The sequence below is a fragment of the Puma concolor genome, chromosome A2 (genome assembly GCF_028749965.1).
Source record: "Puma concolor isolate L17-30 chromosome A2, mPumCon1.1.hap2, whole genome shotgun sequence".
In the NCBI taxonomy this organism is placed as follows: domain Eukaryota; kingdom Metazoa; phylum Chordata; class Mammalia; order Carnivora; family Felidae; genus Puma; species Puma concolor.
This window is the reverse complement of record NC_141668.1, coordinates 78,599,596-78,623,017: the sequence shown is the minus strand read 5'-3', so window position 1 is coordinate 78,623,017 and position 23,422 is coordinate 78,599,596. Positions and strand designations below refer to the sequence as shown.

Sequence of the window (23,422 nt, the reverse complement as noted above, 5' to 3'; positions counted from 1 at the left end):
TAAAATACTAATAGGACAAAAGTTTTAGAGAAATCTTTATTTTAACTCATATAAAATTAAGTACCTTTTATTAAAAAAAATGACATGATATGGTTCAGAATACACAATATCTATTGAAGTGGTACAATACCATAGTGATTTGGGCAGTTGCTAATATAATTATACATCAGCCATATTTGTTTTCTCACCTATAAAATGAAAACATCACCATCTTCTCAGAACCTATGATAGCATCAAGAGGATGTCAGCATTAAAAGATATTATGTACACTAAATTTTTATTTAAGTCATCTTTATTAGATTTACATAATTGTTTTCAATTGGTTAAAAATGTGTCTCAAATTTACAACTTAAGGAAATTCTCTGTAAAAGAAGTTCCTAGTCAAATCTCCAGTTTTGATAAATACACTGAATCACCTCTGAAATGTCACAGGACTCCTTTGAACATCAGGGCTCTTAAATATCTTTTAATCTTCTGTAAGCACAGCAGCCCCTATTTCACTTTAGATTTTGTTCTTTTTAACTGATGAGGGGATATAAAATTGTATCAATGACCTTATGGTCTCTTTCAAAAGTGTATTTTAGTCCAAACTAGTTCTTATTATAAGTCCCCATTATTTCTCTAAAACCCAAATAAAACCAAAGTTTCACTACATAAGACAGCCTTACTACATGTGACACATTCTAGTGTTTGCTGTGCTGTGTTGTGCTAAACTATGCTACCCTATTTTCTTTTCAGTTAAAAAAAAAAGCTGGTCTTGGAAAACCAACCAACCAACTCAACTCCATAATTACTAGAGCTATGCCAAAACATGCTTCTTTGGTTTCCCGTTGTCTTCTTGTTTTTCCACATTTGGGGCTCAATGCCTCCCACTTCCAGGTATGTTTAACTGGATCACCTGTCCTAATCATAGAAGTATGTCCCTGACACCCTGCCTCTCTGCTCCCAGGCTGAGTGGACAATCCCTCAGCTGTTCCATGTCTTCCTTTGCAAACCTGTCAAACAGCTCTGCCGTCTCCTTGTAGCCGGTGACAGTATCTGAAGTATTTTCTTATCTCAAGTGCTCTTTATACTGCCTACCACATAAAAGATCTAAGTAAATGTTGAATGTTAAAATTTATTTAAAAAGTTCATTTTGGAGAAAGAATTCAAAACTGATTCAAAAAATTCAAAACTTTCCTACATCCTTGGAACTCGTACTCCAGAAAGAGGGAAGAATTTTAAAAAGTCATATGTGATACCATATGTTTTCACTCTTATGTGGATCCTGAGAAACTTAACAGAAACCCATGGGGGAGGGGAAGGAAAAAAAAAAAAAAAGAGGTTAGAGTGGGAGAGAGCCAAAGCATAAGAGACTCTTAAAAACTGAGAACAAACTGAGGGTTGATGGGGGGTGGGAGGGAGGGGAGGGTGGGTGATGGGTACTGAGGAGGGCACCTTTTGGGATGAGCACTGGGTGTTGTATGGAAACCAATTTGACAATAAATTTCATATATTGAAAAAAATAAAAAATATCAAAAAATGCATAAAAAAGTCATGTGGTTAAATATGTATAGTGAATAGTTTTCTTAGAAATAAAAGAAAAATTTATTTTAATTTCATCTCTGCTTTTTTAAAAAGTCAAATGTGTATTGTATGGAAGGTAGCAAGTATGTAATACATGGATTAAAAAACTTACACATAAATCAAATGTATGTGTTAGAAAACTTAACATAAATAGAAGGAAACTGCTTTCAGAAACATTACATAGAATATAATTTCTAGCCAAGCACTTTTTAGCTGCTATTTAAATAAAACATTAATGCTTCTCTACCTCTACCACCTAAGTACAGAAAAAGCTTCATTTCACTCTTCTTTTCATCCAGATACGCTGCATGTAGTATGTATTAAAAAAGCTTCTAAGGAATTAGATTTATTTATTTTAATCCTGAAAAGAATTTTCCATATATGCAGTCATACAGTACTGGGGATGGTGGCAGTATCCCTGTTGGTATTACTATTAAGGTGAAATATCAGACTGCTTCTTAAAAGTTACAAATTAAAATTTTTGTTTTCTACTGATCAGTTACCAAAAAGAAGCATAACAGAACCAAGGTAAATTTAATACTGTTAAAAAAATAAAATAAAATAGATTTAATACTGTTAAACATCAGTGTTCAAGATAAAACTTTCTTATATAAAGTATAGCATTAAAATAATGATTTTGTATGAAAATATTTAGCTTGAAGCAGTCATACTTTTAAGAAATCAAAATATTTTAATGAAAATGTCAAAGTCATAAATATTTATGATTTTATAGATATTGCAATTTTAAGGTAAATCAATAGAGGGTAAAGCAAACACAAAAGACTACATACACACACGATCTGTTCTGGTGAAATAGATAAACTCTTTTCTATAATACAAAGTACATTAGTTCCTCTACAAACACTAGAGGTCTGTCACCTGAACATATTACTCTATTTTAGAACAAAAAATACTTCACATTTCCTAGCATACATGTAGACTGCAATAAAGTGCTTTTTCTTATAGGATACAGATCCTGGGAAAATGAAACAAAAACAAAAAAAGGGTATCACTTTTGTCCTGTCTTCCTTCATAACCCTTCCCTGTCTCATTCCTGCAGTCATAAGCAACATTACTGAGGCATTAGCCTACAGTGACTGAAAACTATTTCTTAAGGAAACTGCTGCCTCTTTAGTCTCTTGATCTAGCATACTAACATGAAGATGTGTAAAATTGAGGGACATTTTGGAAATATTTTGTGTCTTATACTATATTAGTAATCTCTATTGTGTTAGAAGAAGCCAGTACAAGTGACCTACAGAACTCCACAAACAGTGATATCTGAATTACAAGATGGCTGAAACCAGAGGCCCTTCCTAGGCTGAAACATAAATTTTACTAATGTAAATGTAATGTGGTTTTCTGCTCAGCCAAGAGCTACTGTGCCAAACATTTAACACCATCAGAAAGACGACTCCTCTTTTGCAGAAACAGTGAGTAATAGTCTTTAATCATCAAAAATATCACCTATATCACATAAACAGTTATATTTTGATTCATAAAGATAAAACAGCCATACCTTTGAGTGAAGAAATCCTAACACTGGTGAAGCCTTAAAACAGCAACAGGAAGTAAAAAAAAAAAAAAAAAATCTAATGCATTTGAATTAAAGAAAGTAATAGGTATTATTTGCTAAATGCAAATAATGTTACTTAAAGACTGCCATCTATTATATACTTTGCTGAAATACTTAAATATCTACATGCATGATTTAGGTATGTATAAAAGACTTGGGCATTTTTCTTCTAGACTCTCCACATCATTAAGAACACAATTCAAAATGTTCTGATACATCCTACACATTCTCAATTATCAAACTCTCAGATTATTGCTTTCAGTACTTAGGAATAATTTTTCTTTTCTTTACAGGGACATTTAATGGATGTGATTTCTGGAATATCTTTTTCAGTATCTCAAAAATTAGGGTAACAGAATTTATTTTTAACTTAGGATTATGATTTAGAGGCAAAGCAGAAACTACTACTCATTTAAGTTATAAAACAGAAAATAAATCATTTTGAGATAATGGTGAGAGTTCTTGCCTAAGAATCTCCAACTTATTATTTGGCTTTGGTTGTTACTTCAAGTTGAAACAGCGTCACTGGTATTGTTGTCTTCTGGCATTTTGCATCTGGAAAAAAGCCTTCCCAGATTCATAGGTACTGATCATAATGGCACAAGCAGGAGCAATTTTAATTAAACGGGGAATGAGGCCTGAAAAGAGAATAGAAAAAAATCAGAACAAATTTTACCTTATGTTTAAAAAATGTATTTATTTGATTTCATTCTGATAATGATCAAATGAAATGATGTATCAAACACTGTGCCATCAACTGGTATCAAAGAACAAGCCAAATTACTCCCAAGCTCCTCACTTTAATTCCGCTTTACTTTATACAGAAGTTTCATCTTATTAAATCGATTCAGATTTTTTTTTTTTTTTTTTTTTTTTTTAAATTTTTTTTTTTTTTTACGTTTATTTATTTTTTGAGACAGAGACAGAGCATGAACGGGGGAGGGTCAGAGAGAGAGGGAGACACAGAATCGGAAACAGGCTCCAGGCTCTGAGCAGTCAGCACAGAGCCCGACGCGGGGCTCGAACTCACGGAGTGTGAGATCGTGACCTGAGCCGAAGTCGGCCACTTAACCGACTGAGCCACCCAGGCGCCCCGATTCAGATTTTTTTTAACTTAAAGATGTTTAGGGAGAAGTCATAAATGTGTAATATTTTCAATAATTTCCTGCTAATTTAGGAAAAGGACAGACTGAAAAATAATCATTTTATTCAACAATTTGGTAAAATAAGTATTTTTACCTGTAAATAATCCTGCAAACCCATTCTTAGCAACAATGTTCTTCATGATAGTCCACGTTGACATATGCAAAGGCATAGAAACTAAATGTTAAAGAAATGATACGTTATAAATTACCACTTAATTATTTCTAACACATAAGACATACATCAAGTATTTATGGTCTTTGGGAATGTGGGGTGTATAATTTCATTATACTAAGAAAAGATCTATCTACCCAAAACTTACCCAAAGTCTTATATTTAATAGTCGGATTCATTAAAAAGAAAAAATAGAAAAATGTTGAAGGTTAAAGGTGTATAGTGTATAATATAGTGTATAATTATAGTGTATAATTTGTCACTGAGTCAAACATAAAGCTATAAATGAGCTATTCATGCGCAAAGTTTACTTACCTTTATTTTACACAACGATTCTAAGCAGCTGGCTTAACCCAAAGACTACTAGACACAGTAAGTAAAACAAGAGGCGCTATGAAGCAGACACACTACTATGCAAACACTGTGATAGCTGCACACGGAAGTTGTCAAGGTCTTGGTTTGACACCAGTTGGATGAGGGGCAAACACTCCTCTATTATCCTCATTAGCTGCTGGGAGCTGCTATTAGACTCCACAATCATCAATGTGAACATGGACAAGTGAGTCATTAAGAAAGATTAAAGTATATAGTATTAAGCATAGCCAGGGGAAAAAGGGAAAGGGTGGAGAAAGAGAGCTTTCAGAAATGGCTTTTTAGAATTTTGCCACTTAATGGAATGGGGGGCTCATTATCTCAAATCTCATGTATATAAATATCAGATTCTCTATGAAGATAAATGAGGCCTTGTTATTTAAGAAGCTATATGATCAATATAAATAGTATAACTATAATAATTATAGCAACCCAATAAAAGGACATTTTTTGAACCAAGAACAAAGTATTTATGAATGAAATTAACTTTCTAAAGAAAGTCAATGACAAAAACTTTATACTATGAGTCGGCAACTTCTGCATATTTGAATTATTCCATTTAAATTTTGGAAACAACTGGTGTAAGAAAGGAAACCGAATAGCCAGGTATTTTCTGATCTTGTAGAATTCAAGCCCCATACCAGTCCCTGTTTAAAGACTAAGGTGCAATAAATGCAGAAGAGAACAGACAGAAAGAGTTATTAACTGAAGATTAAGTCTCAGTAGAGCTCCAAAGTGATCTCCACAATATCTCCTGCCTAAGTTCCAACACTGAAGAGCTATTCCTATAGGAATATTGTAAGGAAACACCGTTGGTTACTATGTATTTCAAGCATAGACAACAATAAAATACTCATTTACTGACCATCCACATTTTTCAAATCCTAACACCTGTATCTTTTAGCTACAATTGAAGTCCTCAATATATTCCTTCTCAATACTATTGCTCTCCTTAGATGTAACCACTCTCTCTCCTTTTTCCTTTATCTTTCTCATGCATGTGTTTAAACCTTTACTACATATGAACATATCCATAAATAATACATACTCTTGCTTTTTATGCTCTTAAACTTTATATAAATGCTATATGACATTGTACATTTGTAATGTGCTTTTAGGATTATCTATGTTGACAAGCATAGCTATATTTTATTCATTTTCATTGCTGTATGGTATTGCATTATATGAATGATCACAATTTACCCATTTCTTTGCTAGAGGCTATTTCAGTGCTTTCTAACTTTTGGGGATTATAATTCTTTCAGTAAGTATCCCTGTACATGTGCAGACATTTCTCTAGGGCACATATCTTAGGTGGAACTTCTTGTTCAGAGAGCCTTCTTGGCATTGCCAGATTATTTTCCAAACTCATACTCTCACCTGCCCAGCATTCGCATTACCATTGCTCCGTATCCTCCCCAACAACCCAATGGGGATGTGAGCCAGGTTTATGAAGTGGAAACCTGAGATTACATTTTTTTAAGTTTATTTATTTATTGAGAGAACAAGTGAGCAAGCGTGGAGGAGGGGCAGAGAAGGAGAGAGAGAGAATCCCAAGCAGGCTCCGTACTGCAGCACAAAGCCTGATGTGGGGCTTGAACTCATGAACCTTGAGATCATGACCTGAGCTGAAATCAAGAGTCAGGTGCTTAACCCCACCCAGGTACCTGAAACCTGAGATTAAAATTTTTAATTAAATATAAATGATGGACTCAGGACTACATAAATGATAGGACTACATCCTAAAATGCTTCTTTTCCATTAGATTATGAGCTGTTGGACACTGCCTCATTTGTCTGTACATACCAGAGTGGAGGAGCCACTACAAATGGAACATTTGGTAGGGATAAATAATATATAAAAATGAAAAAAATATGGGCTATTTATCACTCAAATCAGAAGTGTAGTTTTCAGTAGAAGTAAATATAACTGGTTCATAGCTGAAGCAGAGGAACAGGTAAAAGTGACCAAAAATAATCATCTAAAATTAAGACCCAAGGCTTATTCTAGATTTCTCCTTTGGGGTTTACTGGAGAAACATAAGGAAAAAAACAGCTATCATCGGTAAGAGCTGAATCTAGTGAAAGAAGATGCCTCCCTGATGCCAGTCTCAACGAGGATGTATAATCATTATCATCTAGGGAACATTTTCAAAATACACAAGCTAAGGCCCCAGATTAGAACTATTAAATGAGAGTCCACTGGGGGTGGTGGCCAGCTTCAGATGTAGTAAAAGAGCACCCCAGCTGACTCCAAAGAGTATTTACCCAGAGAAGTGACTCTCAAACCTTAGCCTCAGAATTTACCTGTAGAGATTCCCATCTTCTCCCTGTCACCATGTCTGTGCCCTCATGGCCATAGTCATGAATCACAATAAAGAAATATTCCCACTATAGTAAATACTTAATGCAATAGAGGAAACAGGAATTATGATTAGTTGGAAAGAAGAATGAAACAGTTAATTTCAAACTACCAAGGGAGAACAGATAGGGCATAGGCAGCTAAAAGGCTCCCACCTAAAACAAGGAACTGGAAGAACCCTGATAATCAACTTTGATTACTTCTCAGGTTTTAGTTAGCTCCTATTATTAGTGGGAACTAGGACTATGGAAAGTCAAGGACAAAGTTGTCATCGGATTCAGTTTCAGGGTTCGGTAAGCAATGTTTTTTTCAACATATTATAATACCTATTTTACTTTGTATGCAAAATCTTCTGGTGGGTCAAAACTATTTACATTATTCTAAGAGACTTATCAGTCAGAAGGTTTACATGACATAATTTTGTAATGGGTAATTTCCAGTGGGTTTGCCACATTTTCCATAGATAATAATAATGACAGATCTGGTGGAAGCAACTAAGAGTACACTTTTGTTCTAGAAGAAATTACAGGTTATATAAAGAAGGAAAAATTGGATAATATGAAGAAAAAACCTATCCAAAGAAGCTAAAAAATAAACAGAAAAAAAAAAATATGTATACTAATGAAACAAACAAGAGACGATGGGTTCCTAGTAATTTCCTACCCTTCACCCTAATTTGTCTAGATTTATTTGAAAGGATAATTATAGGGGCGCCTGGGTGGCTCAGCTGGTTAAGAGTCTGACTCTTGATTTCAGTTCTGGCCATGATCTTATGGTTCATGAGATGGAGCCCCCACACAGTCTGTGAGAGCAAGTCCTGTCTCAGGCTCTGCTAGTGTGGAGCCTGCTTGGGATCCTCTCTCCCTCTCTCTCTGCCCCTTCCCTGCTCCCATTCTTCCTCTCTCTTTCAAACTCTTAAAAAAAAAAAAAAAGTTATATAGTATGCAATCTTTTTTTTTTTTAATTTTTTTTTTAACGTTTATTTTTACTTTTGAGACAGAGAGAAACAGAGCATGAACGGGGGAGGAGCAGAGAGAGAGGGAGACACAGAATCTGAAACAGGCTCCAGGCTCTGAGCCATCAGCCCAGAGCCCGACGCGGGGCTTGAACTCACGGACCATGAGATCGTGACCTGAGCTGAAGTCGGACGCCCAACCGACTGAGCCACCCAGGCGCACCTAGTATGTAATCTTCTACATAGCAGGTATGAGACTTAATTGATGGCAGGCAAAAGAGATTTTTAAATTTCTTAAATTTTGGAGGGGATTGAGAGTATTTTTTCTGGGCATTTCATTCTAACAGTATATTATAGTTTCAGTTAAGGCAGCAAAGGAAAAAAATCTTGTTTCCTTATTTTTCTTCTACCTAGAAAGAAAAACAACAAAAACAATCATGGCATCCTGAAAATGTTTTAAATTAATAAAACTTACTTTTATGACATTCATCTATCCAAAGTTGTGTCTGCTTTTGTGTTTTTACCACATCAAACGGCAAAGTTGCAATAGCTGCAATCTGTCAAAAAGTAAAATTGATTAAATTTACCTTTAATTTTTTTCTAAATGTTTTTACATTATTCTAAATAGGAAATTACTTCAGGATAATAATGGAAATCATAACTAAACTGAAACTTAAAATGAAACATTATCTATTCAAAGAGAAGTTGTTATTAAAGAAAAAATAACGTGTCCTATATATTTCTCCCCAAATTCAGAAGTAAATAGTCTCAAAAAAGCTCTGCTACTTTCCTGAGGTCACACAACTACTAGTGATAGAGTCAGAATTAGAACCAGACAGACCACTGACTCCAAAACCAGTATTCACAAATTTCCGATGCTCCTGTAGGTCCTACTATTCCTTTACTACACATGAAGGTGTAGAGAGAGAGAGAATCCCAATATAATATTTTAAAACAAATTCTCGGGGCGCCTGGGTGGCTCAGTTGTTTAAGCGTCCCACTTCGACTCAGGTCACGATCTCGCGGTCTGTGAGTTCGAGCCTGGCGTCGGGCTCTGGGCTGATGGCTCAGAGCCTGGAGCCTGCTTCCAATTCTGTGTCTCCCTCTCTCTCTACCCCTCCCCCGTTCATGCTCTGTCTCTCTCTGTCTCAAAAATAAATAAACGTTAAAAATAAAAAAAAAAAAATAAAAAAATAAAACCGAAATTCTCAATTATTTAGTAAGCATTTAAAAATTCCAATATTTTTAAATTGATTAAAAAAAATTTACATGAACAACACTTTATGGGTTTCAACATCTTTATCAAATATAGCTACAGCAGTTCACAAATCACACTTTTAAAAACATCTAAAAGTGAATCAATGATTATTTTCAAAATGACCTAATTAAGGTTTTTTTTAAGAGTAAATTCCCTTAAGAATGTGTCATAATATTTGACGTAATAGCCATGCAAAGTAAAAATGTTTTTCTTCCCAATTCACATTTGACAATAGGCTCCCAAAATGTTCCCCAAAATCAATTACATTGTATTTCACCCTAACGATGTTGTTTTAAGTTTCTGAACTAACATCAGTTTCAAAGGTCTCAGGTAAGTGAAAATCAATTATTATTTCTCCCTCTCTATAATCTAGCATGTAGCAGCCAAAGGTAGCAACAATGTTATATAAGCCTTTGACACTTTCTAAAATGATGTGGCTTAGGCTGTTCTGTTTCCTGACAGAAAGTCTGAACATAACACTCATGTACTTTTTCTGTTACAGAAACAAATTTTTATTTGAAAACAGTCAAAGGGCAGCATTATAGGGCATCTAAAAGTAGGGAATTTTCCTTCATATTTTTGGAAAGCTGGTATAAAATCCTGGAGCCATGATCCAACTTTTTAAAAAAAGATATTAAGCATTTAGTTTTATGTACAAAGTTGATTTTGTGATTCATCTGTTATAAATTTCAATATATAATAGTACTTGTGTTTCTTCATTCATGCTGGATTAAGATATAATGAAAATACAATTAAGTTACATTTAATCACCTCACAAATAAGAAGAATAATGAAAATACCTTGCTGGTTTTTAACTACTTAAATTACTCAAAAAGTCAATGGGCGTATAACTTACAGAGTTAAATCTGACAGAGCCCAGACCTGGAAACGCTCAAATCTAAGTTTTGAGCTCAATCACAGTGGCTTCCTTAGCTCCAAGTTTTCTGGTACAATTATTCCAGTATTTTTCTGCAGGTCTCCATCCCTTCACTATGCTCCTTCAGTCTTGTTTTCATTTGGTTCCAATAGGTCAGCATCTCATTCTAGGTCATTACAAATTCATTTTGTGTAAGACCACTACACCACTTTACCTTATGTGGAGGAGTTAGAAAAAGTGAACTCTCTACTACCTAAAAAAGGTCATCAGAGATTCTTTCCTTCTGATTGTCATTTCTGTTAAAATTCCTTTAAGGAATGCTTACCAAAATGTTCCCAAAGAAATAGGAATTAGCGCAGAGGATGAAATTGCTTCTATTCAATCGGATTATACATACGAAATGACACTCCATGAAAAATTACCTAACCAGATCTACTGGCATTTAATTCAATGAACAAATGGGCAAATATCTGGTAAATAATAAAGCACTATTATAACTGTAATGATCTAAGAAATCCAAATTTTTTTCAGAAAAATGTATTTGTAATATGATAAAACCATGGACACAAAGTACATTTTAAGACATTTAATGACTAATAATTTATTTCCTCAAAAGGGGATAGTCAATACTTTAAGCCGTGCGGCCCAAAAGTGGTATCTCAACAGATAGGAAATGCTATATAATTTGTTATAATAAGACAACTACCGTTATTCTGGAAAATTAACAACAAAATAATATAAACTTACAGAACCAGACAATGCCCCTGAAGTAAAGTGGATCATAAATGTTGGTTTATATAAACCAGATTTCTCACACAGCCACTTCTTTAAAACTTCATAGTTATACCAGTACAGTGCTATAAAAACAGAGAATGAAATGAACATAGAATTTAGAAGTAAAATGTGAACTTTATTTATAAATATATATATTAAAGGAAAAGAGTAATTCTAACCTTGACACACCCTACTTCCTGCTTGGACACATACTAGATGAGATTGAAAAAGAAGGGGGCAGGGGGAAGGGAAGAACCAAATTCTCAGAAATGTTCTAGCAGTCTTATAAACAAAAAGAACCCCTATGCAACAGTAAAGTAGGACTTTAATTCCAAAGCCTGACAAGGTCAGTAGGAGAAAACAAAATTACAGTTCAATCTCATTCATTAACAAAGGTATAAAGATTCTTAATAAAAAATTAAAAAAAAAGCAACTGAAGCCAGAAGTATTTTATATAAGATCATACACTATGACTAAAGTGGGTTTTCATAAGAGGAATGCAAAGGTAGTAAATATAGCAAATAAATGCCAAACACTGTATTAAAATGCCCATGCAATAATCTAAAATTGATGGAAAAGAATTTCATAAAATTCAACACATTTTCATTTAAAGCAAAGCAATTTCTTGAAAACCTGGGATAAAAGAGAATTTCTTTAAATAGAAAAAGGATATGCATCAAAAACAATAGCAAAAGTAATTAATGGTGAAACAACAGAAGTATTTCCTTTAGAATGAGAAAAAATGATAGGGATGTGACATTATCATCGCTATTTATTATTCAAAACTGTTCTACAGAGCATAGTAAGATAGAAAAAAAATAAAAGCTCTAATGATTAAAAATGAACAAAGTAGTTATAATTTATATATTAATGTCTATATAGAAAATCCAAAAGACAAAATTATTAATAGAAATTTAAAAGTAGCTGAATATTAAACACAATCTAACAGACAAAAATTAATTATAACACTGCCCCAGCCTAAGATTTGGAATTTTTATTTTAACAGAGCTTTTAAAATAGCTACCAAGAGGAGTTAAGATGGTAGAACAGGAAGGACCCCATGCTTGCCTCATTCCTTAAACTCAACTAGATAAATACTAAATCAATCTGAACAGCCAGGAAATTGACCTGAGGACTGAGAACACAAACTGCACGTCTAGAGGGAGAAAAGAGGCCACATCATGGAGGGGAGGAGATGGAGAGATGTGATTTGGGAGAGAAAGAACCTGGTTCTGTGGACAGGGGGGGGGCCCTGATCAGGGAGAGAGGGAACAGAGATAGGGAAGGAGGGAAAGAAAAATACTGGATTACAAATGTAGACATAGGAAACTCAGTAACACCATAAAACACAGTAACATTCATCTCATAGGAGTCCCAGAAGAAGAGAGGGAAAAGGAGGCAGAAGGTTTATTTGAGCAAATTACAGATGAAAACTTTCCTAATCTGGGGAAGGAGACATACATCCACATCCAGGAAGCACAGAGACAGACCTCCCATCAAAATCAATAAAAGCAGGCCAACACTGAGACATGCTGTAGTAAAATTTGCAAAATACAGAGATATGGTAAGAATCCTGAAAGCAACAAGGGAAATGAAAACTGTAACTTACAAGGAAAGACAAGGTTCACAGCAAATCTCTTCACAGAAACTTGGCAAGCCTGAAGGGGTGGCAGAATATATTTATTCAACATGCTGAATGGGAAAAATATGCAGCCAAGAATACCCTATCCAGCAAGGCTGTCATTCAGAACAGAAGGAGAGATAAAGAGTTTCCCAGAGGGGTGCCTGGGTGGCTCAATCAGTTAAGCTACCCAACTTTGGCTCAGGTCATGATCTTTTGGTTCGTGAGTTCAAGCCCCACATCAGGCTCTGTGTTGACAGCTTGGAGACTGGGGCCTGCCTCAGATTCTGTGTCTCCCTCTCTCTCTGTTCCTCTCCGCTCACACTCCCTCTCAAAAATAAATAAAACATTAAAAAAAAAGAGTTTCCCAGAAAGACAAAGAAACTAAAGAACTTCATGACCACTCCTAAAACAGCCCTGCAATAATTAAAGGGGACTTTTTGAGTGGGAAAAGAAGACCAAAAGCCACAAAGACAGAAACAATGACAAAACAAGTAATAAAATGGTAGTACTAAATTCATATCTATCAATAATTACTCTGAATGTAAATGAACTAAATGCTCTAACCAAAAGACATAGGGTGTCAGAATGGATTACCAAAACAAGACCCATCTACATGTTGGCTACAAGAGATTTATCTTAGACCTAAAGAAATCTGCAGATTGAAAGTGAGGGGTGGAAACCATTTATCAGGCTAATGGACATAAAAAGAAAGCTGGAATAGCCAAACCTGTATCTGACAAACTAGATTTTAAACCAAAGAATGTAACAAGAGATGAAGAAGGAAATTAAATCATAATAAAGGGGTCTATCTAATGAGATGATCTAACAATTTTATATATTTATGCCCCCAACTTGAAACCCCTAAATATGTAAGTGGGACTTTAACACCCCACTTACAACAATGGACAGATCATCTAAGCAGAAACTCAACAAGGAAACAATGGCTTTGAATAACACACTGGACCAGAGGGATTTAACAGAGATCTTCAGAACATTTCATCCTAAAGCAGAATATACACTTTTTTGAGTACACATGGAACAGTCTCCAAAACAGATCACATACTGGGTCACAAATCAGGCCTAAGCAAATACAAGAAGACTGATATCATACTATACATTTTTTCTGCCTGCAATGCTATGAAACTTGGAGTTAATCACAAGAAAAAATTTGAAAAGACTATAAATACATGTAGGTTAAAGAACATCCTAATAAAGAATGAATGAGTTTGCCAGGAAATTAAAGAAGAAATAAAAAATAATACATGGAAGCCAATGAAAATGGAAACATAACAGTCCAAAACCTTTGGGATGCAGCAAAGGTGGTCCTAAGAGGGAAATATATAGCAATCCAGGCCTTCCTAAAGAAGGAAGGAAAGTCTCAAATACATGACCTAACTTTACACCTAAAGGAGCCAGAAAAGGAACAGCAAATAAAGCTTAAAGCAAGCACAAGTAGGGAAATAATAAAGATTAGAGCAGAAATAAATGATATAGAAATGAACCAACAAACAAAAACAAAACAATAAAACAAATTAATGAAACCAGGAGCTTGTTCTTTCAAAGAATTAACAAAATTGATAATCCCCTAGGCAGACTTATCAAAAAAAAAGAGAGCAAAAGGACCCAAACAAATAAAACCATGAATGAAAGAGCAGAGATCACAACCAATACCACAGAATTAGTTATAAGAGATTATTATGAAAAATTATAAATTTATAAAATATTATAAAGCTGTAATCATGAAGACAGTATGGTACTGGCATAAAAACGGACACAAAGATCAGTGGATCAGATTGGAAAGTCTAGAAGTGGATCCACAACTACATGGTCAACTAATTTTCGACTAAGCAGGAAAGAATATCCAGTGGAAAAAAGACAGTCTCTTCTACAAATGGTGCTAGGAAAACTGGTCAGCGACATGCAAAAGAATGAAACTATACAACTTTCTTATACCATACACAAAAATCAATTCAAAATGAATGAAAGACTTAAATGTGAGACCTGAAACCATCAAAATGCTAGAGGAGAACACAGGTAGCAACTTCTTTGATCTTGGCTATGGCACTTCTCACTAGACACATCTCTGGAGGCAAGGGAAACAAAAAACAATCATCAACTCTTGGAACTTCATCAAGATAAAAAGCTTCTGCACAGTGAAGGAAACAGTCAACAAAACTAAAAGACAGCCTATGGAATGGGATATTTGCAAATGACATATCAGATAAAGGGTTAGCATCCAAAATCTATAAAGAACTTATCAAACTCAATACCCAAAAAACAATCCAGTTAAGAAATGGGCTGAAGCCTTGAATAGACATTTTTCCAAAGAAGACATCCAGGTGGCTAACAGGCATATGAAAAAATGCTCAACATCACTCATCATCAGGGAAAAGAGAATGAAAACCATGATGAGATACCACTTCACACCTGTCAGAATGGCTAGAATTGACAACACAGGAAACAGAAGATGTTGGCGAGAATGTGGGTAAAGGGGAAACCTCTTACACTGCTGGTGCGGATGCAAACTCATGCAACCACTCTGGAAAAGAGTGTGGAGGTTCCTCAAAAAGTTAAAAATAAAACTACCCTACAACCCAGCAATTGCACTACTAGGTATTTATCCAAAGGATACAAAAATGCTGATTCAAGAGGGCATATGCACTCCAATGTTTATAGCAGTACTATCAACAATAGCCAAACTATATGAAGAGCCCAAATGTCCATCGACTGATGAATGGATTAAGAGGTGGTATATATACCCAATGGAATATTAGTCGGTGATAAAACAGAATGACATCTTGCCATTTTCAACAATGTGGATAGAACTAGATTGTATTATTAAAAGTGAAAGAAGTCAGTCAGAGAAGAACAAATACTCAAGAAATATCACTCCTATGTGGAATTTAAGAAACAGAACAAACACAGAAGGGGAAAAAAAGAGGGAGGTGAACCATGAGACTTTAACTATAGAGAACAAATAGGATTACTGGAGAGGAGGTGACTAGGAGATGGGCTAAGTGGGTGATAGGCATTAAAGAGGACACTTGTTGGGATAAGCACTGGGTTTTACATGTAAGTGATGAATCACTAAATTCTACTCCTGAAAGCAATAGTATGCTGTATGTTAACTAACTCGAATTTAAATAAAAACTTAAATAAAATAGCTACCAAAGTTGGAGGTAGGTGTACCCATAAATAAATCTAAAAAAAAAAGTTGTACATAATATTAAGAAAATTTTAAAACTCTACTAAAACACTTTAAAAACTTAGAGTTATATAACAGAGATATAGGACAATACTGGAGGGGGGAAATAAGGTAAGATCAAAACATTTAATAATGCACTAGTAATTTAGACAACACTGCAGTATTAGCAAAGGGTTAGACAAATTGTCCAGTGGAATAGATACAGGCATGTGTGAAACTTTAATGTGACAGGTTATACTACAAACTCCTGGAGCATGTATGGTTATTCAATAAATGATGCTGGAATAACTACCATCCATATGAGGGAGAAAGACAGTTGAATACTTACTTCAGTTCTTAATCGCAAATCAATTATGGATAAGTGAATGGCCAATGAAACAGTGCCCAATCTCATTAATAATCAGGCAAGTATTAAGTTAAAATAAGATACCACTTTCACTTACTAGGTGAACAAAAATTATGCACTTTGATAGTAAACGTGCTGGTGAGGGGATGAAATGAAGGAACAGAAAACTGGTAGGTGTACTGATCTACACAATCACTTTAAAAAAGAATTTGAGAGGTGCCTGACTGGCTGTCAGCAGAGTATGCAACTCATGATGTCAGGGTCATGAGTTCAAGCCCCACAATGGGCATGAAGCCTAATTAAAAAAAAAAGAATTTGATATTACTTAATAATTAAAATATATATTTATATGAACTAACAAATCTAATACTGGACAAATTCTTGTACACCAAGAGTCTGTTAAAAACATTCACAATAGCACGCACTTGTTTACTCATAAAGAAGAGTAAAAATTTTTTAAAGTTATATGTAAAAACAAAAGTAAATCTTAAGATTCTTAAGTAAAATAAGCTTTTAAAGCTCAAAAAGAGGCGCCTGGGTGGCTCAGTTGGGTGTCTGACTTTGGCTCAGGTCATGCTTCTCGAGGTTTGTGGGTTCGAGCTCCAAGTTGGGCTCTGTGTTGATAGCTTGGACCCTGGAGCCTGCTTCAGATTCTGTGTCTCCCTCTCTCTGTCCCTCCCCAATTTGTGCTCACTCTCCCAAAAATAAACATTAAAAAAAAGCTCAAAAATAGGCAAAACTAAATAACATACTGTTTAGAAATAATAGAAAAGATCAATGAAACCAAGAGTTGGTTTTTTTGAAAAAAATAAACAAAATTGATAAACCTCTAGCCAGGCTTCTCAAAAAGAAAAGGGAGATGACCCAAATAGATAAAATCATGGATGAAAATGGAATTATTATAACCAATCCCTCAGAAATACAAGCAATTAGCAGGGAATACTATGAAAAATTATATGCTAACAAACTGGACAACCTCGAAGAAATGGACAAATTCCTAAACACCCACACACTTCCAAAACTCAAACAGGAGGAAAAAGAAACAGACCCATAACCAGCAAAGAAATTGAATCAGTCATCAAAAATCTCCCAACACATAAGAGTCCAGGACCAGATGGCTTCCCTGGGGAATTCTACCAGACTTTTAAAGTAGAGATAATACCTATCCTTCTCAAGCTGTTCCAAAAAATAGAAAGGGAAGGAAAACTTCCAGACTCATTCTATGAAGCCAGCATTACTTTGATTCCCAAACCAGAGACCCAGCAAAAAAAGAGAACTACAGGCCAATATCCCTGATGAATATGGATGCAAAAATTCTCAAGAAGATACTAACAAATCGAATTCAACAGCATATAAAAAGAATTATTCACCATGATCAAGTGGGATTCATTCCTTGGCTGCAGGGCTGGTTTAACATTCACAAATCAATGTGATACATCACATTAATAAAAGAAAAGATAAGAACCATATGATCCTGTCAATCGATGCAGAAAAAGCCTTTGACAAAATTCAGCATCCTTTCTTTTTTTTTTTTTTTTAATTTTTTTTTTTTCCAACGTTTATTTATTTTTGGGACAGAGAGAGACAGAGCATGAACGGGGGAGGGGCAGAGAGAGAGGGAGACACAGAATCGGAAACAGGCTCCAGGCTCTGAGCCATCAGCCCAGAGCCTGACGCGGGGCTCGAACTCACGGACCGCGAGATCGTGACCTGGCTGAAGTCGGACGCTTAACCGCACCCAGGCGCCCCTCAGCATCCTTTCTTAATAAAAACCCTCGAGAAAGTCGGGATAGAAGGAACATACTTAAACATCATAAAAGCCACTTATGAAAAGCTCACAGCTAATATCATCCTCAATGGGGAAAAACTGAGAGCTTTCCCCCTGAGATCAGGAACACGACAGGGATGTCCACTCTCACTGCTGTTGCTTAACATACGGTTGGAAGTTCTAGCATCAGCAGACAACAAAAGGAAATCAAAGGCACCAAAACTGGCAAAGATGAAGACAAGCTTTCACTTTTTGCACATGACATGATATTATACATGGAAAACCCGACAGACTCCACCAAAAGTCTGCTAGAACTGATACATAAATTCAGCAAAGTCGCAGGATACAAAATTAATGTGCAGAAATCAATTGCATTCTTATACACTAATAATGAAGCAACAGAAAGACAAAAAAGAAACTGATCCCATTCACAATTGCACCAAGAAGCATAAAATACCTAGGAATAAACCTAACCAAAGATGTAAAAGATCTGTATGCTGAAAACTATAGACAGCTTATGAAGGAAACTGAAGAAGATACAAAGAAAGGAAAAACATTCCATGCTCATAGGCTGGAAGAAAGAATATTGTTAAAATGTCAATACTACCCAAAGCAATCTATATATTCAGTGCAATCCCAATCAAAATTGTGCCGGCATTCTTCTCAGAGCTAGAACAATCCTCACATTTGTATGGAACCACAAAAGATCCAGAATAGCCAAAGTAATGTTGAAAAAGAAAACCAAAGTGGGAGGCATCACAATCCTGGACTTTAGCCTCTACTACAAAGCTATAATCATCAAGACAGTACGGTATTGGCGCAAAAACAGACACATAGACCAACGGAATAGAATACAGAACCACGAACTGGACACACAAACTATGGCCAATTAATGTTTGACAAAGCAGGAAAGAGTACCAAGTGGAAAAAATTCTCTTTAGCAAATGGTGCTGGGAGAACTGGACAGCAACATGCAGAATGAAACTAGACCACTTTCTTACACCATTCACAAAAAATAAACTCAAAATGGATAAAGGACCTGAATGTGAGACAGGAAACCCATCAAAACCCTAGAAGGGAAAGCAGGAAAAAACCTCTCTGACCTCAGCCGCAGCAACTTCTTACTTGACACATCTCCAAAAGCAAGGGAATTAAAAGCAAAAATGAACTACTGGGACCTCATCAAGATAAAAAGCTCCTGTACTACAAAGAAAACAATTAACAAAACTAAAAGGCACCCAAGAGAATGGGAGAAGATATTTGCAAATGACATATCAGATAAAGGGCTAGTATCCAAAATCTATAAAGAACTCAACAAACTCCACACCCAAAAAGCAAATAATCCAGTGAAGAAATGGGCAGAAAACACGAATAGACACTTCTCTAAAGAAGACATCCAGATGGCCAACAGGCACATGAAAAGATGCTCAATGTCACTCCTCATCAGGGAAATACAAATCAAAACCACACTGAGATATCACTTCACGCCAGAGTGGCTAAAATTAACAAATCAGGAGACTATCAATGCTGGAGAAGATGTGGAGAAACGGGAACCCTCTTGCATTGTTGGTGGGAATGCAAACAGGTGCAGCTGCTCTGGAAAACAGTGTGGAGGTTCCTCAAAAAATTAAAACTAGATCTACCCTATGACCCAGCAATAGCACTGCTAGGAATTTACCCAAGGGATACAGGAGTGCTGAGGCACAGGGCCACATGTACCCCAATGTTTACAGCAGCACTTTCAACAATAGCCAAATTATGGAAAGAGCCTAAATGTCCATTAAATGACAAATGGATAAAGAAATTGTGGTTTATATACACAATGCAGTACTACATGGCAATGAGAAAGAATGAAATATGGCCTTTTGTAGCAACGTGGATGGAACTGGAGAGTGTTATGCTAAGTGAAGTAAGTCATACAGAGAAAGACAGATACCATATGTTTTCACTCTTATGTGGATCCTGAGAAACTTATCAGAAGTCCGTGGGAGAGGGGAAGGAAAAAAAAAAAAAAAAAGAGGTTAGAGATAGAGAGAGCCAAAGCATAAGAGACTCTTAAAAACTGAGAACAAACTGAGGGTTGATGGGGGGTGGGACGGAGGGGAAAGTGGGTGATGGGCACTGAGGAGGGCACCTGTTGGGATGAGCACTGGATGTTGTATGGAAATCAATTTGATAATAAATTTTATATTTAAAAAAAAAATCAAATGAATGGTAAAAAAAATTCAGTATAGCAGTGACCACTGGATGTGGCAGTCGAGGCGGATATATGTCATGATTTGAAAAACTGCAGTGTTCTAGTTCAGAGATTGAACTGGTGACTTCACATGTGTTCACTTTATTATTATACTTCATAATTTATACTGTTACTTTCTACTTGTCAAATATTATAGTAAAAAAAATAATTGGCCTATGAATCTATATTTCTAAATAGCATAAACTAAATATAGAAGGTTGAAGAAAAATAGTAATGGAAAGGGCAAGATGCATGTGAATAAGAGAGCCCAAGAAAAGGATGAACTCAAAGGAAAGAAGAAAGAGGAACTTTAATACAAGGGTTCTCAATAATTATTCATCTCAGGTCTTAAACAGAAAATTCTGTGATTCACAAGAGAAATATTACTGAAGTATGCACATTTTGTAAGTTATTTGTTAGTTTTATACTTTTTCATAATATTCTGTTTCTTCATAATTCAATAATTAGCACAATCTTCTGATTAATAATAGTGTTTTATAGGATACTCAAAGGGGAAGATTTTGATCTGTAATAATTGAAAAAGCAGGAATCAATATAATTCACAGGTGGTATTTAATGTATTTTATATTTTGATTTGTATTAATTTATTTACCTTACTAATTATGGCATTTAGAATAATGTCAAAGGTAGTTTGTATTATCTAAATATGACTACATACCAGTTAATATCTTTTAAAAAGTTAAAAAGAAAGAAAAAAGAAAAGCTTGTATTAGACAGATACTATTCATTCAATAAAGACTCATAAAGATCTGAGAGCCCAACAACAAACTAGAAGTTTATGGTCACTAAAGAAGATAACTTACTGTTAGCCTTAAAGGGTTTAAATTTAGTTGATTTAAAAGTGATATATACATCAGACAACACTACCTAAAATTGAGCAGATACTAAAATAAATCCTACCTGAGAATGGTACATCTCTAAGAACAGTAGGAGCCCAGCCCCTCCAAAGGGAAATCCAACCATCTTCAGACACTTTCCTGCTGATAAATCGATGTAATTCTTCATAAGAAAACTTCTTAGATTGCATCTTGGTTCTAATCAATTCTAATGGACTTATCACAGTTACTGCACCAACTAATACAAACAAGTAAATATAAGAAAATAAAAACAAAACCATGTACGATGCAAACATATATACAAAAATATTTCATCATTATATATAAAAAAAATTTATTCTGAAATGTCTGCAAACCTTAAAATCAAATAGGTAAGGATGCCAATATATTGGAGCACCTTATTTTTCCTTGATAAGGGTATTTCTTAAAAGTCTGTTTTCATTTAACTTCCTCTTTCTGGTTTCAATTCTTTTTCTTTTTTTTAAGATTTTATTTTATTTTTTAAAGTAACGTGTAATGTCTAATATCTATATTCAATGTAGGGCTCAAACTCTCAACCCTGAGATCACGAGTCATGTGCTCCACCCACTGAGCAAAGCCAGGTGCGCCTAGTTTCAAGTCTTTCAAGAGCAGTTCCAGAAATATTACACATCAATTAAAATACTATAAAACCTCACTTTTATATTTCTCATGGAGAGAAATATCCTTCTTCACAGAGGCAAATTCCCTTCTGAATAGACTCTGAATCCCAGAGTCTACAAGGAAAATGATTCAGGACTTGGGCATCAATTTGATATCAACCTGACATTAATCTGACATCTGATGTAACTCTAAAATCTAGAAAATATAAAGTCTAACCTCTCTGCCCAAGATTCAAAAGGGATGGGTTGATCCCCTCCTATCCTATGGCAATCACCATACTACGACTCAAAGAGTATAGATATTAACAAATCAGTACAAACTACAATGCAAAATACATCTTACCAATACTCTGTATTTTATGGAACATTATCTGTGACTGTCAAAATTTTAAAATAAGCTTTAAACTGAAATCAAAATGATATAACAATATGTTTAAGTTTATTAAACAATAAGTTTATTACTTACATCTAGCAACAATTCCAGCAACAATTGGTATATGACTTTCATTTTCTCCTAATTTTGATTTCAGAAAATAAGTTAATTGATCATAGCAGGTAAAATAAATGACTGTGGCAGGAACTGCCATCACTCTGTTAGAAACACACAAACAAAAAGATTTATACAAAATTAACAAAAGGCTTAAATGTATTCTTAAATTATTATTAAATATAAGCAAAAATCCTTATATTGTGTATAAGCTGAAAACCACAATGAATCAGTACAAATGATCAACTTTTCCTTTAAAATTATTGTGTTTAACTTAGTATGCAACAAAACGATACACAGTAGGTATCTGCCCTATGGAAGTTTAGATTCTAGTTGTGAAGGTAAGTTACAGAGCACTTGGTCAGGTCATAAACAGGAAAAGACTAATGAGGACACTCCTCTACCTCCTTGACTTGTTCTATTGTTTCTGGTCTCCCAAAATCTTCCTCCCAATTACATTTACTATAATGTGAAAACCTCTGAAGTAAAAAATACAAGAGCATTTATAAAATATTTTTCAAACTATGGGCCATATGTCATACCTGCTTATAACTAGAAATAAATTACAATTAATGTTTTGAGGAAATTCCAATGACATACCTTTCAAATGAAATTATCAAAAGGTTATTATAAATAAAATTAAACACAAAGGTGGGGCACTGGGTGGCTCAGTAGGTTAAGCATCCAAGTCTTGATTTCGGCTCAGGTCATAATCTCACAATTCGTGAGACTGAGCCCTGAGTTGGATTCTGCACAGACAGCATGGAGCCTGCTTGGGATTCTCTCTCTCCATCTCTCTCTGCCCCTCCCCGACTTATGCTTTCTCTCTCTCAAAATAAATAAATACATAAAAATTAAACACAAAGTTGCAGGCACTCTCATGTTATATATATTAACACAACAAGAAACCAACTTATGTTTATGGTCTAAGGGACATTCACAGACCATACTTTGAAATGTCTAAGGTTCCATAGTGAAATTTGATGATGAGAATTAGAAAAAGAACTGACTGTTGGTTCTGGATCAGCCACTAACTTTAGAATTTTAGGCACTGTTTAAAATATATGCCTCTGGGCGCCTGGGTGGCTCAGTCGGTTGGGCATCCAACTTCGGCTCAGGTCATAATCACACGGTTTGTGAGTTTGAGCCCTGTGTCGGGCTCTGTGCTGACAGCTCAGAGCCTGGAGCCTACTTCAGATTCT

The 23,422-nt window shown here is 35.0% G+C and overlaps 1 protein-coding gene across 6 annotated transcripts in view; it reads right to left on the bottom strand.

The window, feature by feature from the left end:
• The window catches only part of SLC25A40 (solute carrier family 25 member 40), a 69,014-nt gene that overhangs the window by 13,110 nt on the left and 32,482 nt on the right, over positions 1–23,422 (bottom strand). For 2 of the 6 annotated variants that reach the window (XR_015248041.1, XR_015248042.1), the window contains exons 7-13: positions 22,200–22,324; positions 21,157–21,330; positions 11,030–11,139; positions 8,623–8,704; positions 4,382–4,462; positions 3,609–3,780; positions 3,086–3,118 (exon numbers count right to left, since the gene is read on the bottom strand). Coding sequence is in view for 1 of the 6 variants with exons in the window: in XM_025929713.2 (XP_025785498.1) it covers positions 3,665–3,780; positions 4,382–4,462; positions 8,623–8,704; positions 11,030–11,139; positions 21,157–21,330; positions 22,200–22,324 (688 nt within the window). In the remaining 5 variants the exon portion in view is untranslated. Of the gene's footprint in view, positions 1–2,234; positions 3,781–4,381; positions 4,463–8,622; positions 8,705–11,029; positions 11,140–21,156; positions 21,331–22,199; positions 22,325–23,422 lie in introns of those variants that run through there. The other 4 variants (XR_015248038.1, XR_015248037.1, XR_015248040.1 and 1 more) reach the window with 3 other exon arrangements.